The 16,745-nt window shown below is 50.4% G+C and overlaps 1 protein-coding gene across 6 annotated transcripts in view; it reads left to right on the top strand.

The window, feature by feature from the left end:
* Eefsec (eukaryotic elongation factor, selenocysteine-tRNA-specific) overlaps positions 1-16,447 on the top strand; it is a 189,219-nt gene extending 172,772 nt beyond the window's left edge. For 4 of the 6 annotated variants that reach the window (XM_006506465.4, XM_030255538.1, XM_030255537.1 and 1 more), the window contains one exon: positions 15,390-15,916. In XM_006506465.4, coding sequence (XP_006506528.1) covers positions 15,390-15,580 — 191 coding nt within the window. In that variant the 3' untranslated portion in view covers positions 15,581-15,916. Of the gene's footprint in view, positions 1-15,389 lie in introns of all 6 variants that reach the window. The other 2 variants (NR_149744.1, NM_023060.3) reach the window with 1 other exon arrangement.
* Positions 16,448-16,745: the final 298 nt, after the last annotated feature.

Below are 16,745 nucleotides of genomic sequence, written 5' to 3'. Positions count from 1 at the left end.
ATCCCTTATCCAAATACCTAAGACCAAATGTCCTAAATTTTTCAGATTTTATAGTATTTAGAGAAATCACTAGCTAAGCATCCCTAATGCAAAATCAAAAATGCCCTAAAATCTGAGACTTTTTGAGCAACACATAGGCACTCAAAGAATTTGAGCTTGGAAGCTCCTGGGTTTTGCCTATGTTGTTTAATTTTATGGACATGGCTATAGGTTGTTTCTATTCCGAGGCTCCCTGTCCTATGGCCATTGCAGCTTACCCTGTCTAACCACAGTATCTCATGATTTGAATGACATTTAACCACATGTCACCTGTCTGAGGTTTCCAGGGCATCCCACTTCTCCACTCCACAGAGATACATGAGCAGCTCTGGGTAGATGCTGACAGCAGAGCTGTTCCAGTATCACAGGTGCCTGCACATCACCCAGTTTGCGTACCTGCCATCCCCAGCAGTGTGCTCTCTGATTGGCCATTTCTTGCCAGTTCCAGATGCAGAAGGTGGTTTTCAGAGCTGCTGTGCTCTCCTGGTTTCTCAGATGTTTCAGGTTGGGCTTCTCTAAGCAGAGTGGCCTTGGGTTTTCTGGTGGACTTGTGACCTGGGGGCTGTCAAGAAGCCTTTGTTTTTAGTTAGAAATCAGGCTCTTGTGTGTGCCACCTGGTTTCCTGATAGCTTTGACTTACTGTCAGTAACTGAGAATCAAAAAAACCTTGGCTTTGTGGGAGTCAACCCTTTGCTGAACCCTCAGACAGTGACACAAGCAGAAGTGCTTTGGCTGCAGTTCATGGGAAGGGAGAAGTGATGTTCTAGAGGTGAAGGATCGGGTGGCAGGAATTCTTCTAAGGCAGGAGGCCCTGGTTCAAGAAACAAGCCCAGCCTGGAGCTGGGTGGGGTTCCTCAGACAAGCAGCTGTCTAAAGGCCCCAGACAAGACCCAAGGTAGTGGGATAATAGGAGGCAGAGGCTATGGGGAGGAAGGAGAGGGATACAGTGGGGGAGCACAGCGTGGAGAACCAGTGAGTGGTGTGGAGAACTGAGGGGGAGGTAGTGGGCCTGGAAGCCAGGAGAGGGCTCAACACATGTGCTTATGTGAAGCCACTTTCTTGGTGGCTTCAAGCAAAGCTCTAGGTCTCTTTAAAACTGGAGTCAATTCAGCTACCTCCTATTGCTCTGAACAATAATGTCTGTAGCCCAAAAGCCCTCCAAGACTCCAAAAAAGTCATCTATGGCTGCCTTCAGACTCTTGGGCCTCCTGGCGAATGGGCTGAGGCAGCCTCCCTACCTAAAGCTGGGCACAGAGGCAGGTGGAGGAGGAGAACAGAGCAGAGGGCTCCAGGCACTGGACTTCTTCAGTCATGTCTTCGTGCATCCCACCTGTGTGTGCCGTCCTCTGACAAGAGGGAGGTGAGGGAGAGGCCAGCTTCCTGACGGGGCAGTTGTGAGACATTCATAAAACTTTTATTGGACTTGCCACCCTTCCAGATAAATATTTTTCAATTTTATGAGCTCGTTTTAGGGCCTAGGCTTAATCCTGGCTTTGTAGCTGCCTTTAAAAAAATTAAATATTGTTTTGGCAAAAGGAGCCCCTCCCCCATGCCGCCAAAGGCTGCTCATAAATCCCTGTGCTCAACTCTTGCCCCTGCCCTCTTCACCCGACTCTCTTCCCTCCCACACCTTGTCCTAGAACAAGATGGGATCCAGCGTATGGCCACAAAAGAAAGTCCATAGCAGAGTCCCTGAGGTTCTCCGGTGGGGTTCACACAGGTACAGCTGCCCCCCTGTGTCCCAGGCCTTCAGTAAAGCCCCTTGCATCCTGTCCTCTATCTGCTGTCTTGAGGACTGTCCTCTCAGGCCAGCACCCATGGTTGCTCCTAACTTAGAACTCTGCCTCTTCCCTGATGACTCTGGTGCTGTCAGAAACTTTCTGTCCTATGTCCTTCCTTATTGGGCATGGGCATGTCTGACACTCTTAGAAATGCAACACTCTCTTCCCCATGCATGGCCTCAGATCTGAGTGCCTAGCAGCACCCAGCAGGCACAGGTGGCAAGTGCTGAGTGGGAGGTGTGTGGTGGCTCTGGCGGAAGAATGAGTTGACATAGTTCAGACTTTGTTTTTATGTGATACTGCCCTAAACACTGTCATGTTAATTCACAGCCTCATCACAACCCTGTACAATAAATGTTTAACTCTCCCATTTCTCAAATAAAGAGATTGAGGCAGAGGCAACCAACATCCCATATGAAGCTGCACAGTGATTGGATACTGGGCCAGAGTCTGGACCTTGGTGGTAAACAAAGAGTCTGTGCTCTGGCAGCTATGCAGATGCCTAACTCTGAGGGACAATGGCCCACTGAAGAACTTGGCTCTGGTTCAGAGGTGATTGGGGTATTCACACTTAAAGAGAATGGAGTAGTGAACGAGAGATGGTGAACAAAGTGGGGCAGAGAGGCATTTAGACTCCACCACAGTGCCTATGGTATTGCCAAGTCCTTCAGCAGTCTTGTGTCACAAGCAGGGCTCATCCTCGCCTGTCCCCTGTCCCCAGCATACACAAGGCATGAATGCAGCTGAGGATGAGGAGGGTTCACGAGCATGGCACCAGCTTTCTCATTCATCTGCTGCTTCCCGACCGTCTGCTGGGCCAGATGCCCTGAAGATTTCCTCACTGACTTCTTCCTCTGCCCACCAAAAAGCAGGCATTGCCACATATCACAAAGGGTAGCTATGGGTCAGTGGCACAAGGGCTGGCCAAGGCATCTGCTTGGCTGGGGAGAATAGCACCCTGCCCAGCTACTATGCTCCCTCCTGACCCACAGCCCACAGCAAGAAAAGGTACCAGGAATGGGCCTGCTGTTCCTATCCCTGCCTCATCCTGCCCCTGCTCTAAGGCCCCAGATGGTCACCCAGAGTATAACTGGCAGTCAGGATGCCTATAGACTCCAGAGGTACCATCACTCAACTGACTCAAGGGAGGTTGTCCCTGTCACAATACCTGTAGCGCTGTAGATAACTGAGATGGCCACCAGGCAAGCAAGGAGTACAGGAAAGTTGCTTTTCTGGGGCCACCATAGAAAGCAGAGACCAGGTGTTGCCATGGGAATGTAGGCTCACTATTTATAAAGTGTACGTACCCAGGGGCCAAGGTTGGCCTGTGATAGCCAAATATGCCTGTATCTATAGAGTACAGGGCACCCAGACTCGTGGGACAGCTCCACATGCACAGGCATAACCAGTCAGGGCCACACTGGTTTCTTGTACACAGTCACCTTGAGAACTTCCGAGCCTCATTCCCACTTCCCAGGCGGCTTGGGCAATACAGACCTCCCAGAGCCAGCCATGGCTTGCAAACTTGCATCCTTGCAAACTCCTGTTGCTTACCCACACGGGCAGAGGAGGCTGAGCCTATGGCATTGCAGGCAGAATAGTACCAGATAGGCCTGAGTGGGCTGGTGCTGTGGAGGAGCAGACAGACGTCCCTAATAGGCTACTGGTGCTGCTAGCAGCATCCCAGACCTCTCATGGCACTCAGACACACAGCATCACAGTGGCCCATTTATGTCACTGGATGTGCTCTTTTTTACAAAAGGCCAGGTTTCCAAGAACAGTAACACACAATGCTCTGGGAAGTGAATTGATCTGAAGAAAGCTTTCTCGAAGAATAGAGGGAACTGCAAGGGACATTGCAAAACAGTGCTGCTACAAAGTAGATATGTGAGCTAGGAGTATGGTGGGTGATGAGAGACCATAGCTTGTCTCAAGTTAAAGAAAGATGCAACAAGCCAGCCACACCTTGACATCCATCCTGGCAAACATAATTCAGAGTTTCGAGACGCAGGGTTCCCTGGTCAAAATTGACATGTTCCCTCCTGACCCTTGGACACCAGAGCCCACTTCTTCCTTGAATATGTGGGCAACTATGTTGGAACCCTGGCATCAGGCACAGTGCATGCAGGGATAGGTAGCACCACAGCCAGCTTGTGTAAGCTCTGCTTACCACTGCCCATACAGACTGCCTTGTAGTGTGTCACAGAGCAATAAGGTATAGGCCTTCAAAGGAGCTCTCCGGGCCCCCTGCTTTCCCACCAATGCTGGAGCTGCCTAGGGGAGCCGTGGAAGTCTTAACAAATATGCAGGCCGTAGTACTTAGAGCCCTGTTCTGGCTCTTCTCATCGGTCTGGTTTTCCTTGTAAAAGAAAAGCAGAACTCAGAGTGAGTAAAAACTGCACTGTAGGTTAAAAGCTGGGTACAGTTCTCCCTACTGAGGGCCCTGATAGCATTTGCTGAGACAAGTTCTGATTTCTCCTCAGTTTACTGTGCTGTTAATGGCAGAGTCTGGGAGACAGGGCCACAGATAGTATATGTCATTTGGGCATAGCACTGGCCACGAGTCCCTGATAGACTAGCCACTGCTTGCCATGGAACCCTTTTCTTCAGTTTACAGATGGGACTGGAGAAGGAGCATGCCTAAGGATACCCACCCTGAGCACCAGGGAGCAACCCTAGCTGTCTCTAACACCACACTGTTAGACAGCCTGACATCATGGTGTGTGTGTGTGTGTGTGTGTGTGTGTGTGTGTGTGTGTGTGTGTGTGTGTGTGTGTAAAAAGATGGTCCAGATACAGGGGTTTTGGTTTTCATTGGACACAGTTATTTTATGGATATCCTGACTTAATGGGGATATTGCATTAATCCTGCTGTCTTCATGATGTGGTCAGGAGTGGGCCTGTGTTCCACTTCCTGCAAGAGCAGGAAGCAGACTTCTAGTGCAGGGCTGGGGCTGACACAGCCAAGCCAAGTTGTTCTTCAGAACCCACAGAGAGGTAGACAGTACTCTGTACTAGCGGAGCCAAGGGACACCAGCATAGGACATACAAGGTCCCTGCCAGAGACCTGAGCCAAGAGGACACAAACATATATTTATTGAGAGCAGGCTGTGCAGCTGCTGGGCAATATCCTCAGATTATAGCAACTAGTAGGCTGCAATGACTTCTGACAGGGCTGTCACAGAAGAGAGAGAGAGATTTGTATTGTTTCTGTGTGCCATGCCTCTACCCCACGTCCCTCAGTATCCCAGTCCTCATGCCCAGATCACGGAAGATGGTGCAAGCAACTGGTAAGTCGCTGTTGTGCTCTTCAGTAAGCACTAGTAAGGATCTGGTTTCCTGGGTTTGGACCTCAAGGCCAAGAAATCTGAGGTTAAAGGTCACAGGCTCCAAACACCCCTTTCTTTGTGTGTACCCTAGTATGTGGTAGCATATGACTCCTAATAACCCATACTGTCCTGACAATCCAAGGTTATAGTGAAGGTAGTGCTCTTTGAATTTAGAGAATCATTGAGTTAAGGGGGCCACATTGCACACAGCAGACCTAGAGGAGTCACTCTGAGCCAGAAGGCATCATACAGCATATGGGAGGCAGAGGCAGCGACAGGAGCACTTTATCTGAGGAGCCTGTCTATGGCTCCACTTCTAACCACTGTGTCCTGGGAACTGGAGGGACAAGCCTGACCACTAAAACAAGGGCTTCAGCAGAGGTGGCACATTTTATCAGTAGAGGAAGCCATGTCCCATGACAAGAGCCACCCTCTCACCCCACTCCCTTACGGTGGGAGGCAGGCAAGTGCCCAGGCCACAATGTTCTCCTGTCTAACCTTACCCTAGTACACCAATTACCATCCATGGTAACAAGATATCAGAGGAAAATGCCTCTCTCTCTCTCTGTGTGTACACTGCATGATAGGGAATGAAGTTGGACAGGAAGTGATAGACCCATCTCCTTCAGAGCACACTGGTTCCTGTCCTGATTCCTCTGGCCCCTCACTAGCCCTAACTACGCGGCACTGGGTAGAAAGGAGAGGCATTGCTTGCTAGTGGAGGCAGAGCTGTCTTTGTTCTCCAGGACCTTGCCAGCACAGCACGCTGTCCCTCAGGCTCTGTAACTGATCCCAGAGATGATCCTACGTCCCTTCAAAAATAGCCTTCTCATAGCACTGGCCAGGCTTCGAAGGTCCAGACTGGAATCCAGATCTTGACAATGGCTGTTGTTTTGGTGCTGTGCTAGACTGGAACCAAGATGCCACAGAGCACACATTAGGTCCCCAGTGAGGAGCCCAACCATCTGTGGCCCTTAAGCTCCCAAGAGCTTCTAGAAAGGCCCAAATGTGAGAAGTATTCCACATCAGAGGCCTGCCTGAGGGCCTCCATATATGTGAGTAACTCCACTAGCTGTGATGAACCACAACTTGGAGCCATAAGGACAAACCTCAGCTGGGTCAGAGCACAGTGTGGTATTTTGGAAAATGTCACATGTCAGTAGACAAGAGCCACTTTAGACCATCAGCCACTATGCTGCATGGTTCTATAAGAGGTCGAGATAGCTGCTGTGAAGGCAAGAGGTTGGAACACACGGGCCATTTGGGGAGAAGAACCAAGGCATGGTCACTGAGGGGTACTGCCCTCCAGACCTGCTTTGGGAACAAGGACCCATGTGCTCTCAGTACGAGGAGACCTAGCTGAAGTGGAAACTGAAGGGTTCTTTGGAGAGTCAGTTATGTTGGAAGGTGTGTTGCCAGGGCAAACACATGAAAGAGTGTTTTCCCAGAATGAACAGAGGTGAAAGACTAAGGCAGACTCATGAAGGAACATTTCACTGAAGCAGACACAGGCAGGAGGATGTTCTGTTAAAGCAAACATGTGAAAGGACATATGATGAAGGATTCTTTGCTAATACTACACCGTGTATCAGTCCAATTTACACTGCATAGTTGAGCTGCATTTGTCAGGACTCTATGGACTCAGGCTGATTGGATGCATGTGCTGAGGCAAGACCTGTGCTGAGGCGAGGCACGTGGAGGACACATGATGTTTGGAGGGTGTAAATAGGACTCCACGGAGTGATGGAGACAGAGCTTGGCTTGCAGGTACAGCTAGCTATACAATGCTTATGGGTCTCACATCTTTGCGATCTTCGATTCCCTAAGAAAGGCACAGCTGAGAACTTTTCCTGGTGTTCCTCTGGGTCCCTCCTGCTGACTGGAGCCGAGGCTGAGGCCTAACTCTCTCTGCTAGGTCATATCACCACTGTTGCTAACCCGACTCTACAGAACTGGACTGCTAATGTATCCATGAAGTGTTTGTGAGTGGATCGAGCTGCCACTGCCAACCTATGAACTGAACTGCTGGTTTCCAGACAACACAGACAAGAGTTACTCTAAAGAACCTTTCTAAACAGGTCCCCTTCCCCCATGTCCTTTCTTTTCCACTACCTCTTGTGGGTGGTAGGCTACAAGGGAGGTTAAAGCGTTTAAGAACCATCATTAAAAATAAGGTTTGAAAAAAATTAAAGTTGCACCTAGCCTTGGCAGTTATGGCAGGAAAGCAGGCTGGAGTGTCAGTGTCCCAATGAGACATACCACTTCAAGCCACAGCCAGGTCTGAGATACTCCCTAGAGGCTACACAGGTATAGCCAATCATCTTACACAGAGCATTGACTGTGTGATTAGACACCCTGGGTGGCAGGCAAATGGCGATGAGGGATAAGCTGTCAGCCCGCAGCTTCAGGAGCATAGATGTGGACCATGCTGCCATGCCACCCCTGCCCTTCATCTGCCAGCCACAGAGGACAGTATATCGGTCACCTGGGCTTGTTTTTCCCTCTGCTCTGGCAGCAGAGCTGATACAGTAATCAGGATGCCACATATGGGCCCTGGAAAATGACTGCTCCTGAGCCTTTGTTCAGTCTCATTATTCTCTATGGCTTTTTCCCCCAAGTCATAAAAATGACGTTTTTAATATGTGGATTTTTTTTAAAAAAGAAAAAGAAAAAGCAATATGAAGGTAATATGAAGATGACTTTTATTGTCAATAGCTCTACCTTTTAAACCAGTTATCGTAATTTCTGCTCTAGGTATTTTAATTGAAGATTAACTTATGTTAAAGAGTGTACATGTGGAGGGTGAGAGCATTAAAATTCTGCCTTCCTGAGTGGTGGGGGAAAATACTTCTTGGGAAGCCATCAGGACCCTGCCCTCAACCCCTCCGGCATTAGGGCTGCCTTTCCTTAATCTTTCCCACTTACCAGGAAAATATAGGTCCTCAGAACCTGTAGATTGGAGCAGACCACACCATAGCCAGCACTGCCCCTAAGCACAAGGAAGGGAAGGTGGAAGAGGTGTACAAAGTGTTGAAGGCATTGATCTAAATGAGGAAGTCCACCCTGTGGTCCTGGGCAACTTCCTGAGTGTCTCTGGCCCTCAGTTTCCTGGCATATGAATGGTCTAGAAGTGGCTGCAGTTAAGGTATGACTGTCTGGAACATAGTCACCATGCAGTGAGCATTTTCTCTGACTGGCCCAGAGATCTGTTGACAGTGGGGCACTAACTAAGCTTTCTGTGGCCAGTAAGATGGTCTTCCTTCAAGGTCCCTCTAGGTAGCACTTAGCTAATTTCAAAACAACTTTCCCCACATGGGGACACCCAGCAGCCCTCAGATGCAGCCAAACAACATTTCCCCATGGTGACCCAGAGTGTAGAAGCCTAATTCCCAAAAGTCTCTGTAGAGATGTCCTGAAGCCTAGACCTCCCTGGTGACAGTAAAGCAGTAAAGGATCTGGCCTGCCTTGAGCACCAGGCTGCAGTGGGCACTTCATAAGCACAGCCCTGGACCATAGCTGTGAGCCCTTACCTGCCTGGGTAGTGGCTCACCTGTGGGATACCCATGTGGCACTGGCTAGGTAAGAGGACATGTGAGGGGATGCTGGAATGGCAGTATCAGAAGTGACATGAGATTAACATCCCATGGACCCATTAAATAGGAGGTATTCAGCCACCAGCACACTTCTTGCAACCCTGCCCTGCAGAGACCACTCATCTCTCTCCCTTTTTCATTCTTACTACCTACCCACCCCACTTAGCTTGGTCATGGTTCTATCCCACTCCCAACACACCTCAGCTCTGTGCCCATGCTGCCCCACTGCCCTCTCACCCCGTCCATCCAACACCATGGCCCACTGCCTAAAAGGTGTGGGCATCCCCACCTGGCAACTCTGATTGAGCCTGAGGGGAGGGGACAGATAGATCTGGGACTCCCTCCTTATCCTCGCCCCAAAGGGCTCCAAGTCTGGGTGGATATGGCCAGCAGAGTTGGAAGAGCTCCTGTTTTCCAGGACTCCCCCTTCCTCATCTGCTGCTGCAGTCAGAAGCTATGCTCCTCACCCCCAGCCTCTGTGGGTTTAGAGGCTGTCTGGAACAGAACCATACTCAGGAACCCTTCTGCTGGTTCCAGGCAAGCTGAAAGGACTAATATGGCCTTGCTGAAGTCTCAGAGGAAAGTTCAGGGCCTTGATCCCAGGAGGAAGACTACCAAGGTACAACACTCCTCTTATTGAAAGTCTAGGCAGAAGGCACTAAGGCAGTTGCCATAATCAATCCAGTGAGGGAGCCCAGCAGAGACTGGAACTGAGGCAGCTGAAGCATGAGAAAGGTTCTGTAGGAGGCAGGCAATGTGGTACCTAGGCATTATAGACCATCTGAGCACATGTGGGGATCTAGAGATTTCTTCAGGAGAGGCTGAACTGGGAGAGATGGTTAAGATTTGTTCTAAAAGGATTTTGGACAGCACAGAGGTGAATAAGCAGAGAGGGGCTTGCAACAGTGACTGGGAAGTTCACATAGACTAAACCATGGCCCAATCAACAGGACCTGCACTGAAGAGGCCCTGGAACCTTTAAGGAGCATATGTTAGCCCTCACTGTGCACAGGGGCTTGGGGTAGGATTGCCAGAAAGTCCAGGGTTCCATGTTGCACATGAAGTGCCTCCTTGTCAGTGAGGACCTGGACCTGGGGATGTCTTAGTGCCAACACATGCTTCAAGGAGCTGCAGTTACCTCATGGGGTGGCAACCTCTCAGGATCAAGTAGTAGGAAGCTGGCCTTAGGTGGTTGACAGCTCAATGGCTGACAGAAAATGTCTCCCTAGGCTGCCCTCCATAGGCAAAGCCTCCATCTGAGTCTCAAGACCAAGTCATTTCCTGTCTGGATTAGAGTGATTTTGGTTTTCTTTTTTAGAAAGCTTATACATACTATGCCATTTTTCCTCCGCACACACCCCTATCTCCAAAGTACCTCAATCTCCAAAGCTGGGCTGCATTGCGTCTTCAGTTAACTTGGTGCGGGAATATCTCTGCAAAGGGTCCTTTTTTGTTTTTGAAGAATTCATTGTTGTTGCTAAGAAGCTTAATATAAATTAAAGAAGGAATTAGGCAACATTAAGACATCAAAATGGGCATGCAGGGCCCGTTGCCTCTGTTTCCTCCCAATCAAAGAGGTATGCGAGCCATCAAGTGTGCTCCAGAGCCTCAGAGGGACTTGGTTCTGTGGTTACACAGCCTGCCTGCCACCCCCTCCCCTAATTCCTTTTGTTACTGGGACAGCAGAATACAGTTCTGCTTCTTTCTTTAAAAAAAAATTAATCACCTTATCTCTTTAAAGCAAATTGCATCTTTGTTTACATACATGACCGTTGCAGAGAAGGAAAGAGGGAAAGCAGGGAGCTGGTACCACAGCTGGCAGGGATAGGCTTGTGAGTCTGTGAGCACAGGGCCTCACCTAAACACACAGCAGGTAGACGCAGTCACTCCCACACAAGTTCAGAGGGAGCCCAGGAGGAAGTGGATTTCTCTCCCCAGATCTGTCCTTCTGCCTGTCCCCAGCCAGGTGAGGAGCTGATGACAGTCTGTTGTGGCAGACAGGAGAACCACATTCAGATTCAGCTTCATCACACAGCTCAATGGAGAACATACACCTTGGCTCACCTCATCTGGACCCCTGCAAATCCTGTGTAACAGAAGCCTCCTGTCTATCAGATGTTACTGTCAGACCAGCCCAAGCCTTATAGCCAGCACCCTGACTCCACCCAATTAGCTTCTACCTTTGCCAGCAGCAGCAGCAGGCCCCTGTGCAGAAGCACGTCACTTCTGCTCAGAGTTCTGTTGAGCATGGCCCCGTGTCTTGTCCAGCTACAAGCCTGTTGAACTTGGACCCTGTGGCTATCCAGCTGCCAGCCCAGCAGTCCTTACCAGGATGCTGCCCCAGGAAAACCCCTAAGCCCATTCCCCCTCTGCCCTGCTTCTACAGCCCCCTGATAGCTGATGTGGCTTCAGTGAGCCCCTGAGGGGGCTTCTGACCCTAAGATGCTTACAAGGGATCCGTTCCCACTGGGGGGTGCCAGCTACCCACCAGTGTGAAGGCCCCTCTTCTAGTCTGGCCCCTGACATGAAAGCGACGCCAGCAATTGGAGGCAATTTGCTGGCCTTTGATGGCCACTGCCGGGCGGCACCGCGCTAGGCTTGAAAAACTTCACTTCCCACATTCTTCCCTGATTGCCCAGCAGAGCCAAGACCCAGCCGCCTGCAGCCCATTGTGCCTTTGTGTGGGGCTGGCGCACAGTGAGAAAGGCCAGCCAGGCCCTGGGAGAGGTCCCCATGGGAAGCCATGAGCAGTGGTGTCACACTGGGTCACTGCCACCCTCACTATGCCTGGGCTCAAAAGAGAGTAGAGCAGGCTCCAGGACCGCTGTAGGACATGGTGGCTAGGGAGAGTGGGCCTCCTGAACAGAGGACATTATGGCCTACCTCAACCCAACACCCACCCTCCCAGGGAGAGGACCAGTCCAGCATGATGTCTGAGCCAGACTGCTCTCTGGACAATTCAAGGGCAGGCATGGTTTTCCCAGGCCTCACCGATGCCCTGTTCATCTGGGTGGAATGCATCCAGGTGTGTGTGGCATGGAGGGGTTATCATGTAAATGTGTGTAATAGAGATTAGTGCAGGTGGGTATGAATGTGGTATGGATAAAGATACAAATACAGCTCGGAGCTGGTAGGGTTCTTCTGAAAGTTCTGCCTGCTGCATTTTTTTAACTAAATTTAGAATACATCTTTTGTATAGAGGACAAAGGTCAACTTTGGGTGTCTTCCTGTTATTGACCCTATATACATACATACACACACACACATATATATATATATAGAGAGAGAGAGAGAGAGACTCTCTCACTGAACCTGGAGTTCACAAAACTCAGCTAGATTGTCTGGCCAGAAAGCCCCAGGAATCTCCTTTCTTCACCTCCTAGATGCTAAGATTATAGGTGCACACCACTTTCCCTGGCTTCTGGGGATCTGAACTCAGATCCTCCAGCTTGCAAGCTTATTACCGAATAAGCCATCTCTAGCCCCTTGCCCCTAGCACGAGTCTGTTTTTAAATGCTCACTGATGATACTCAGTCCTACTGAGCATGAGTTTACTACAGCAAGGGGATTTGTCTCATCTTCTCTTGGTTTCAGGCCCCCTCTAACTGATGTGTGGTTCTCTGGTACTCAAACACAGATGGGGATCAGACAACCTTGGTCACCAGGTCTGCCCCCTCCCCCACTGCAGGACGTTGGGCAAGCCTGAAGCTCTTTGGTATCTCAGGTCCTCCAGCCCTGACCAGTGAGGTCTGCTCAGCTCCTCATGGAGACACCTCTGCACATGGGCCTACGTGGCACATACTTGTCTGGTCTGCATCCCTGGGAGCAGACTTCTTGGTTGACATTGACTTGCAGGAGCTATCTCACAAGTTGTTCCTAAATGCATGCTCTCTGGATTCTTGGACTGGGAATTTGCCTCCAGCCCTGTAGGACCCCATCACCACTGATAGGTGGGAGCCAGAGTCCTCAGTGCAGACCACATGACCACAGACAGAAACCTCCCTTGGTGGGAGTGGTCACAGAAAGACAACATATACTAACCATGGAGATAATAATCCACCAGAGAGATGAAATTACGGGAAAGAAGTAATGCAGAGGATGGCCAGAGAGGCTGGGTACGGTGGCCAGGTAGCGAGCAGGCCTGAGAGATAACACATGGCCAGGGACTGGAAGGTAATAAAATAGTTGCTCTTAGAACTCTAGGGATTACATCATCTGAGCTGAGAGGCTGACAAAGCCAGATACAGGACAGGGAAGCTGATGTTTGGTGGGAATCACTGTGTTTGCCTATGCACATAGGAAAAGCCAGTAGAATAGACTGGCATGGTGGGAAACTGTCCTGCCTGAGGGCCCCTGGACTAAAGATGCTGGTACCCTAAGCTGCCTCCTGACCCCCATGACCCAGTCAGCACCTTTCTCCTACAGAACTAAGCGTACACTTCATGGACTTGGCCATATCACAGGTTCCCTCTGCCTATTCAGCCTGCCAGGAATCTCTGTGGTGGTCCCTGTCATCTGGCCATGAGTCCAGCAGTCTTTTTCAGAGATCCCTGCATTAGGTATATCAAAGCTGTTACCACCACCCTCCCAGCGACACAAGATCATTTCCTTAAGATCACGCTATCTGGGGCTATCTGCTTCCAGGCTTGTTGACTGTCAGTCCTTCTGAATCTAGAGTCTCCAGGGGACCTGGCTTGGACCACATGCCTGCTCCCAGTTGTCCACTGGTCCTACAGTGCCAAGTATCTTTAAAAGGAAAGCCCCAGGGAACTGAGAGACATTTTCAGCCTGAGCTGGGCCAGGCTCCTATGGTAGGTACAGCTCCAACTCCTCAGCCTATGCCACCTGGCCAAAGGAAAAAGGACCACTAAAGAAACAGTGTGATATCTGCTACATGCCCCAGGAGCTTGGCACAGGTTTTTTTGGTAGACCCTTAGTGTTGTTCCCATATCCCTGTGATGCCACGGTGACCAAGCTGCTGAATGGCCACAGTATTGCTAATGCCAGACTTGTTCTTGCATCCCTGCCTACTCTGAGCTGATGTGTGTAACCAGAACCATCACAGATGAGATGGACTGCCGATTGGGCCACACCTGTCTCCCTAGCATGGCATAGACGCTCTGGAGCCCTGCACCTCTTCAGCAATCAGACCTCCTGGCACCAGAGAGAGACAGGCCCTTACCATTTGTCAGGGTCTGGTGCCAGCAGGAGGAAGGCCCAGCTCTGATTCAGGGACTCAGATACCTGCAGGCCTGGCACCAGCCCAGGACCTTCTTACTCCAGGACTTAGGCACCATCTGAGAGGAGGCAAAGCCACAATTGTGGGACTACAGATCAGGCCGCTGCAGGAAGACACCTTTTCCTGTGTGCACTCAGGCAGGCAACCTCACTCCAGGGCCCTGTTAGCAGCTTCAAGTCCTTGGCTTTCCCCAGGCCTCCAGGTTTTGAAATGGCCCACGGTCTCACTTTTGCTTGTCAGAGTAAGCCCAGACTCTTCATACAGTGAGACAAGCCATTCCTAACCTGAATGCAGTTATCTAGGGATGTACTATTTTTTTAAATCCAGAGATTAAGGGCCAGTGCAAGGTGCTTGGAGAGGTGGTAGATCTCTTCAAGATCATTGTCAGAGGCAGGGCAGTGGTAGCATACGCCTGTAATCACAACACTCAAGAAGCAAAGCAAGAGTGTCTCTGAGTTTGAGTCCAGCCTGGTGTACATAGTGAATTCCAGAACAGCCAGAGCTATTTAGAGATATCCTGACTCAAAAAAAAAAAAAAAAAAAAAAAAAAAAAAAACATTGTCAGAGACCCACATGCTGGTGGATTTTGCCCTTCAGAATTATAGAATGTCAGTAGATTCCCCCAAGTGCTAGTAGGTAATAGCAGACATGGCCTGAGCCTCTTCCCAGCATCTATCTCATCTGCAAACTTAAGACAATCAGTTGAATATCTCAATACAAGACTAAATGAGCATGTAGGATGCTGGACTCAGTAACTACTGCAGAGTCCGCAGCTGCCAGACACTGTCAGGATGTAGCATAACTAAAAAATGGCTAAGCTTCGATGCACAGCCTTTCACTGAGGGACCATAGGACGTCTTCCACTGTGGAAGTAGAAAGAGAAAAGGCAGTTGTAGGTGAAGAAAGATCGTGTTGAGCTCTTGAGAATGGCCAGGAGCCCAGCCTTATTCTGGGTTGGTAGTGAGGATGAGGAGCTGGCTATAGACAGTGTCTCCCAGAGCCTGGGTAAGATCCTGCAAGAGCTCTGACCCAGGAGAGCTGGTTAAAGCTCCCAGCTGCTCCCCTGATCACTGCTGATCTGCTAAGGCTCCCTCCTCTGAACCCACCCAGAGGCAGGAAGAAGACATTAGTCAGCCACAGGCTCAGACTCCCAATATAGAGGTAAGAGAGTATCACCATGGTGTCCAGGAACTTTTAGTGGCATATCTGGCAGGTAGAACAGTGTTCCTAGAGAGCATTTGGACCTTAGGGACCCGATGAGCAGCCAGAAGATCAGAGAGTTATGCCCCAGAAGTGACTGGCTGGTAGTGAATTGGCAAAGGTAGTGATACTGAGTTGTGGGAGGGCAGAGCTAGGAGACAAGGACAGCTGTGCCTACAATGAGTCAGTGACACTTTTATCCCTTGCAGGTGGCCTCAGCCCTGAGTCCAAGAAGATCCTGACACCTACACTCAAGAAGCGGAGCCGAGCCGGCCGTGGAGAGACCACCAAGCCAGAGGAGGGCACTGAACGGCCAGAGCCCATCCAGCCTGTGACACTCAACCTGTCTTTCAAGCGCTATGTCTTTGACACCCAGAAGCGCATGGTACAGACTCCCTGAATGAACCATCCTGCCCAGCTGCAAGCCAGACCACAGTGCCAGATGCCCCCAGACATGCCTCAACCTCCCCAGTCTGAGGCAGTCAACCCCATCCCACTGCCATTGCACTGTTATTGAGCCCCATTGAGAAAACCTGGGGAAAATGAGGAACAGTGCCAGGAGGGCCTGCCACTCCATCCCTGAACCCACTCAGGATAGCAACGAGGCCTACTAGAAAATGGCCTTAGCAGAGCCAGCAACCTGGGTCTTCCCCCGATAAGAGTGTGCAGCCACTCAGCCTTGCCCCAACTAGCTGGCACCCTCCAACGGAAAATAAACATCCCATATGTGACCTAGTGTGCCCATAGTCTGCCTGTCTCCCAGGGCTTCCCAGGCATCACAGGGAGTTGTGTGCATTGGGTTTAGGGCTCGAGAGCTGCTAGGTTCAACCAAGTGGCTCCTGGGATGTTGTCAGTGGACCTTGAAGAATGGAGGTTTTCTGAACAGCTGAGTTTCCTGGGGTCCTCTGGCCAGGGGTTAGTACCCTGGGGTTCCATCCTTGCACGAGAGGTCAATAGGCCCTGGCCTCCATTTTTGGAACCATGGACTCCCAAGGGTGCTAGACCAGGGGTGGAGTACCTGGACCCTCTCCATGCTCATCTTCAGCCCCAGCACCCTCAAGCTTAGCATGGGGACTGAGATAGGGGCAAGAGGATAGAACTGACCAACGAAGGAAATCAGAGCTTTTCCAGACACCTGTAAGGGGAGCAGATGTCCCAATGTTTCTCGGTTTGGCCTCCAGACAGACGTGAAGGCCTCCCTTTATCCCAGTAATCGGTGCATTATGCTTTAATTTTCAAAAATGGCATTAAAAATATTAACAGGGGCAGGCTGTGATCAAATGACTTGGGTTTGTTAAGTCCCAGAGCTAAGAGCAGAGAAAAAGGAGCCAGACCACAGAACACAGCGTCCCTGTAAGTCATGGCCTCTAATCAGATACATCATCAGCGGACCAAGCCCCTCATGCCTCCAAGAGGCCAGGATGACAGGGGCTGCCCTTCACTGTCCTTGGCCAGGCCCCAGGCAGCCATAGTCAGGACAACCTATAGCTGAAGGCACGCAGAGGCGGGGTCTTAACTACCAGGCCTTTAGGGACCAGCTTCCTCCAGTTGTAGAACTCCCCTGG

The sequence above is a fragment of the Mus musculus genome, chromosome 6, assembly GCF_000001635.26.
Source record: "Mus musculus strain C57BL/6J chromosome 6, GRCm38.p6 C57BL/6J".
Lineage (NCBI taxonomy): Eukaryota > Metazoa > Chordata > Mammalia > Rodentia > Muridae > Mus > Mus musculus.
This window is presented reverse-complemented; position numbering and strand designations above follow the sequence as displayed.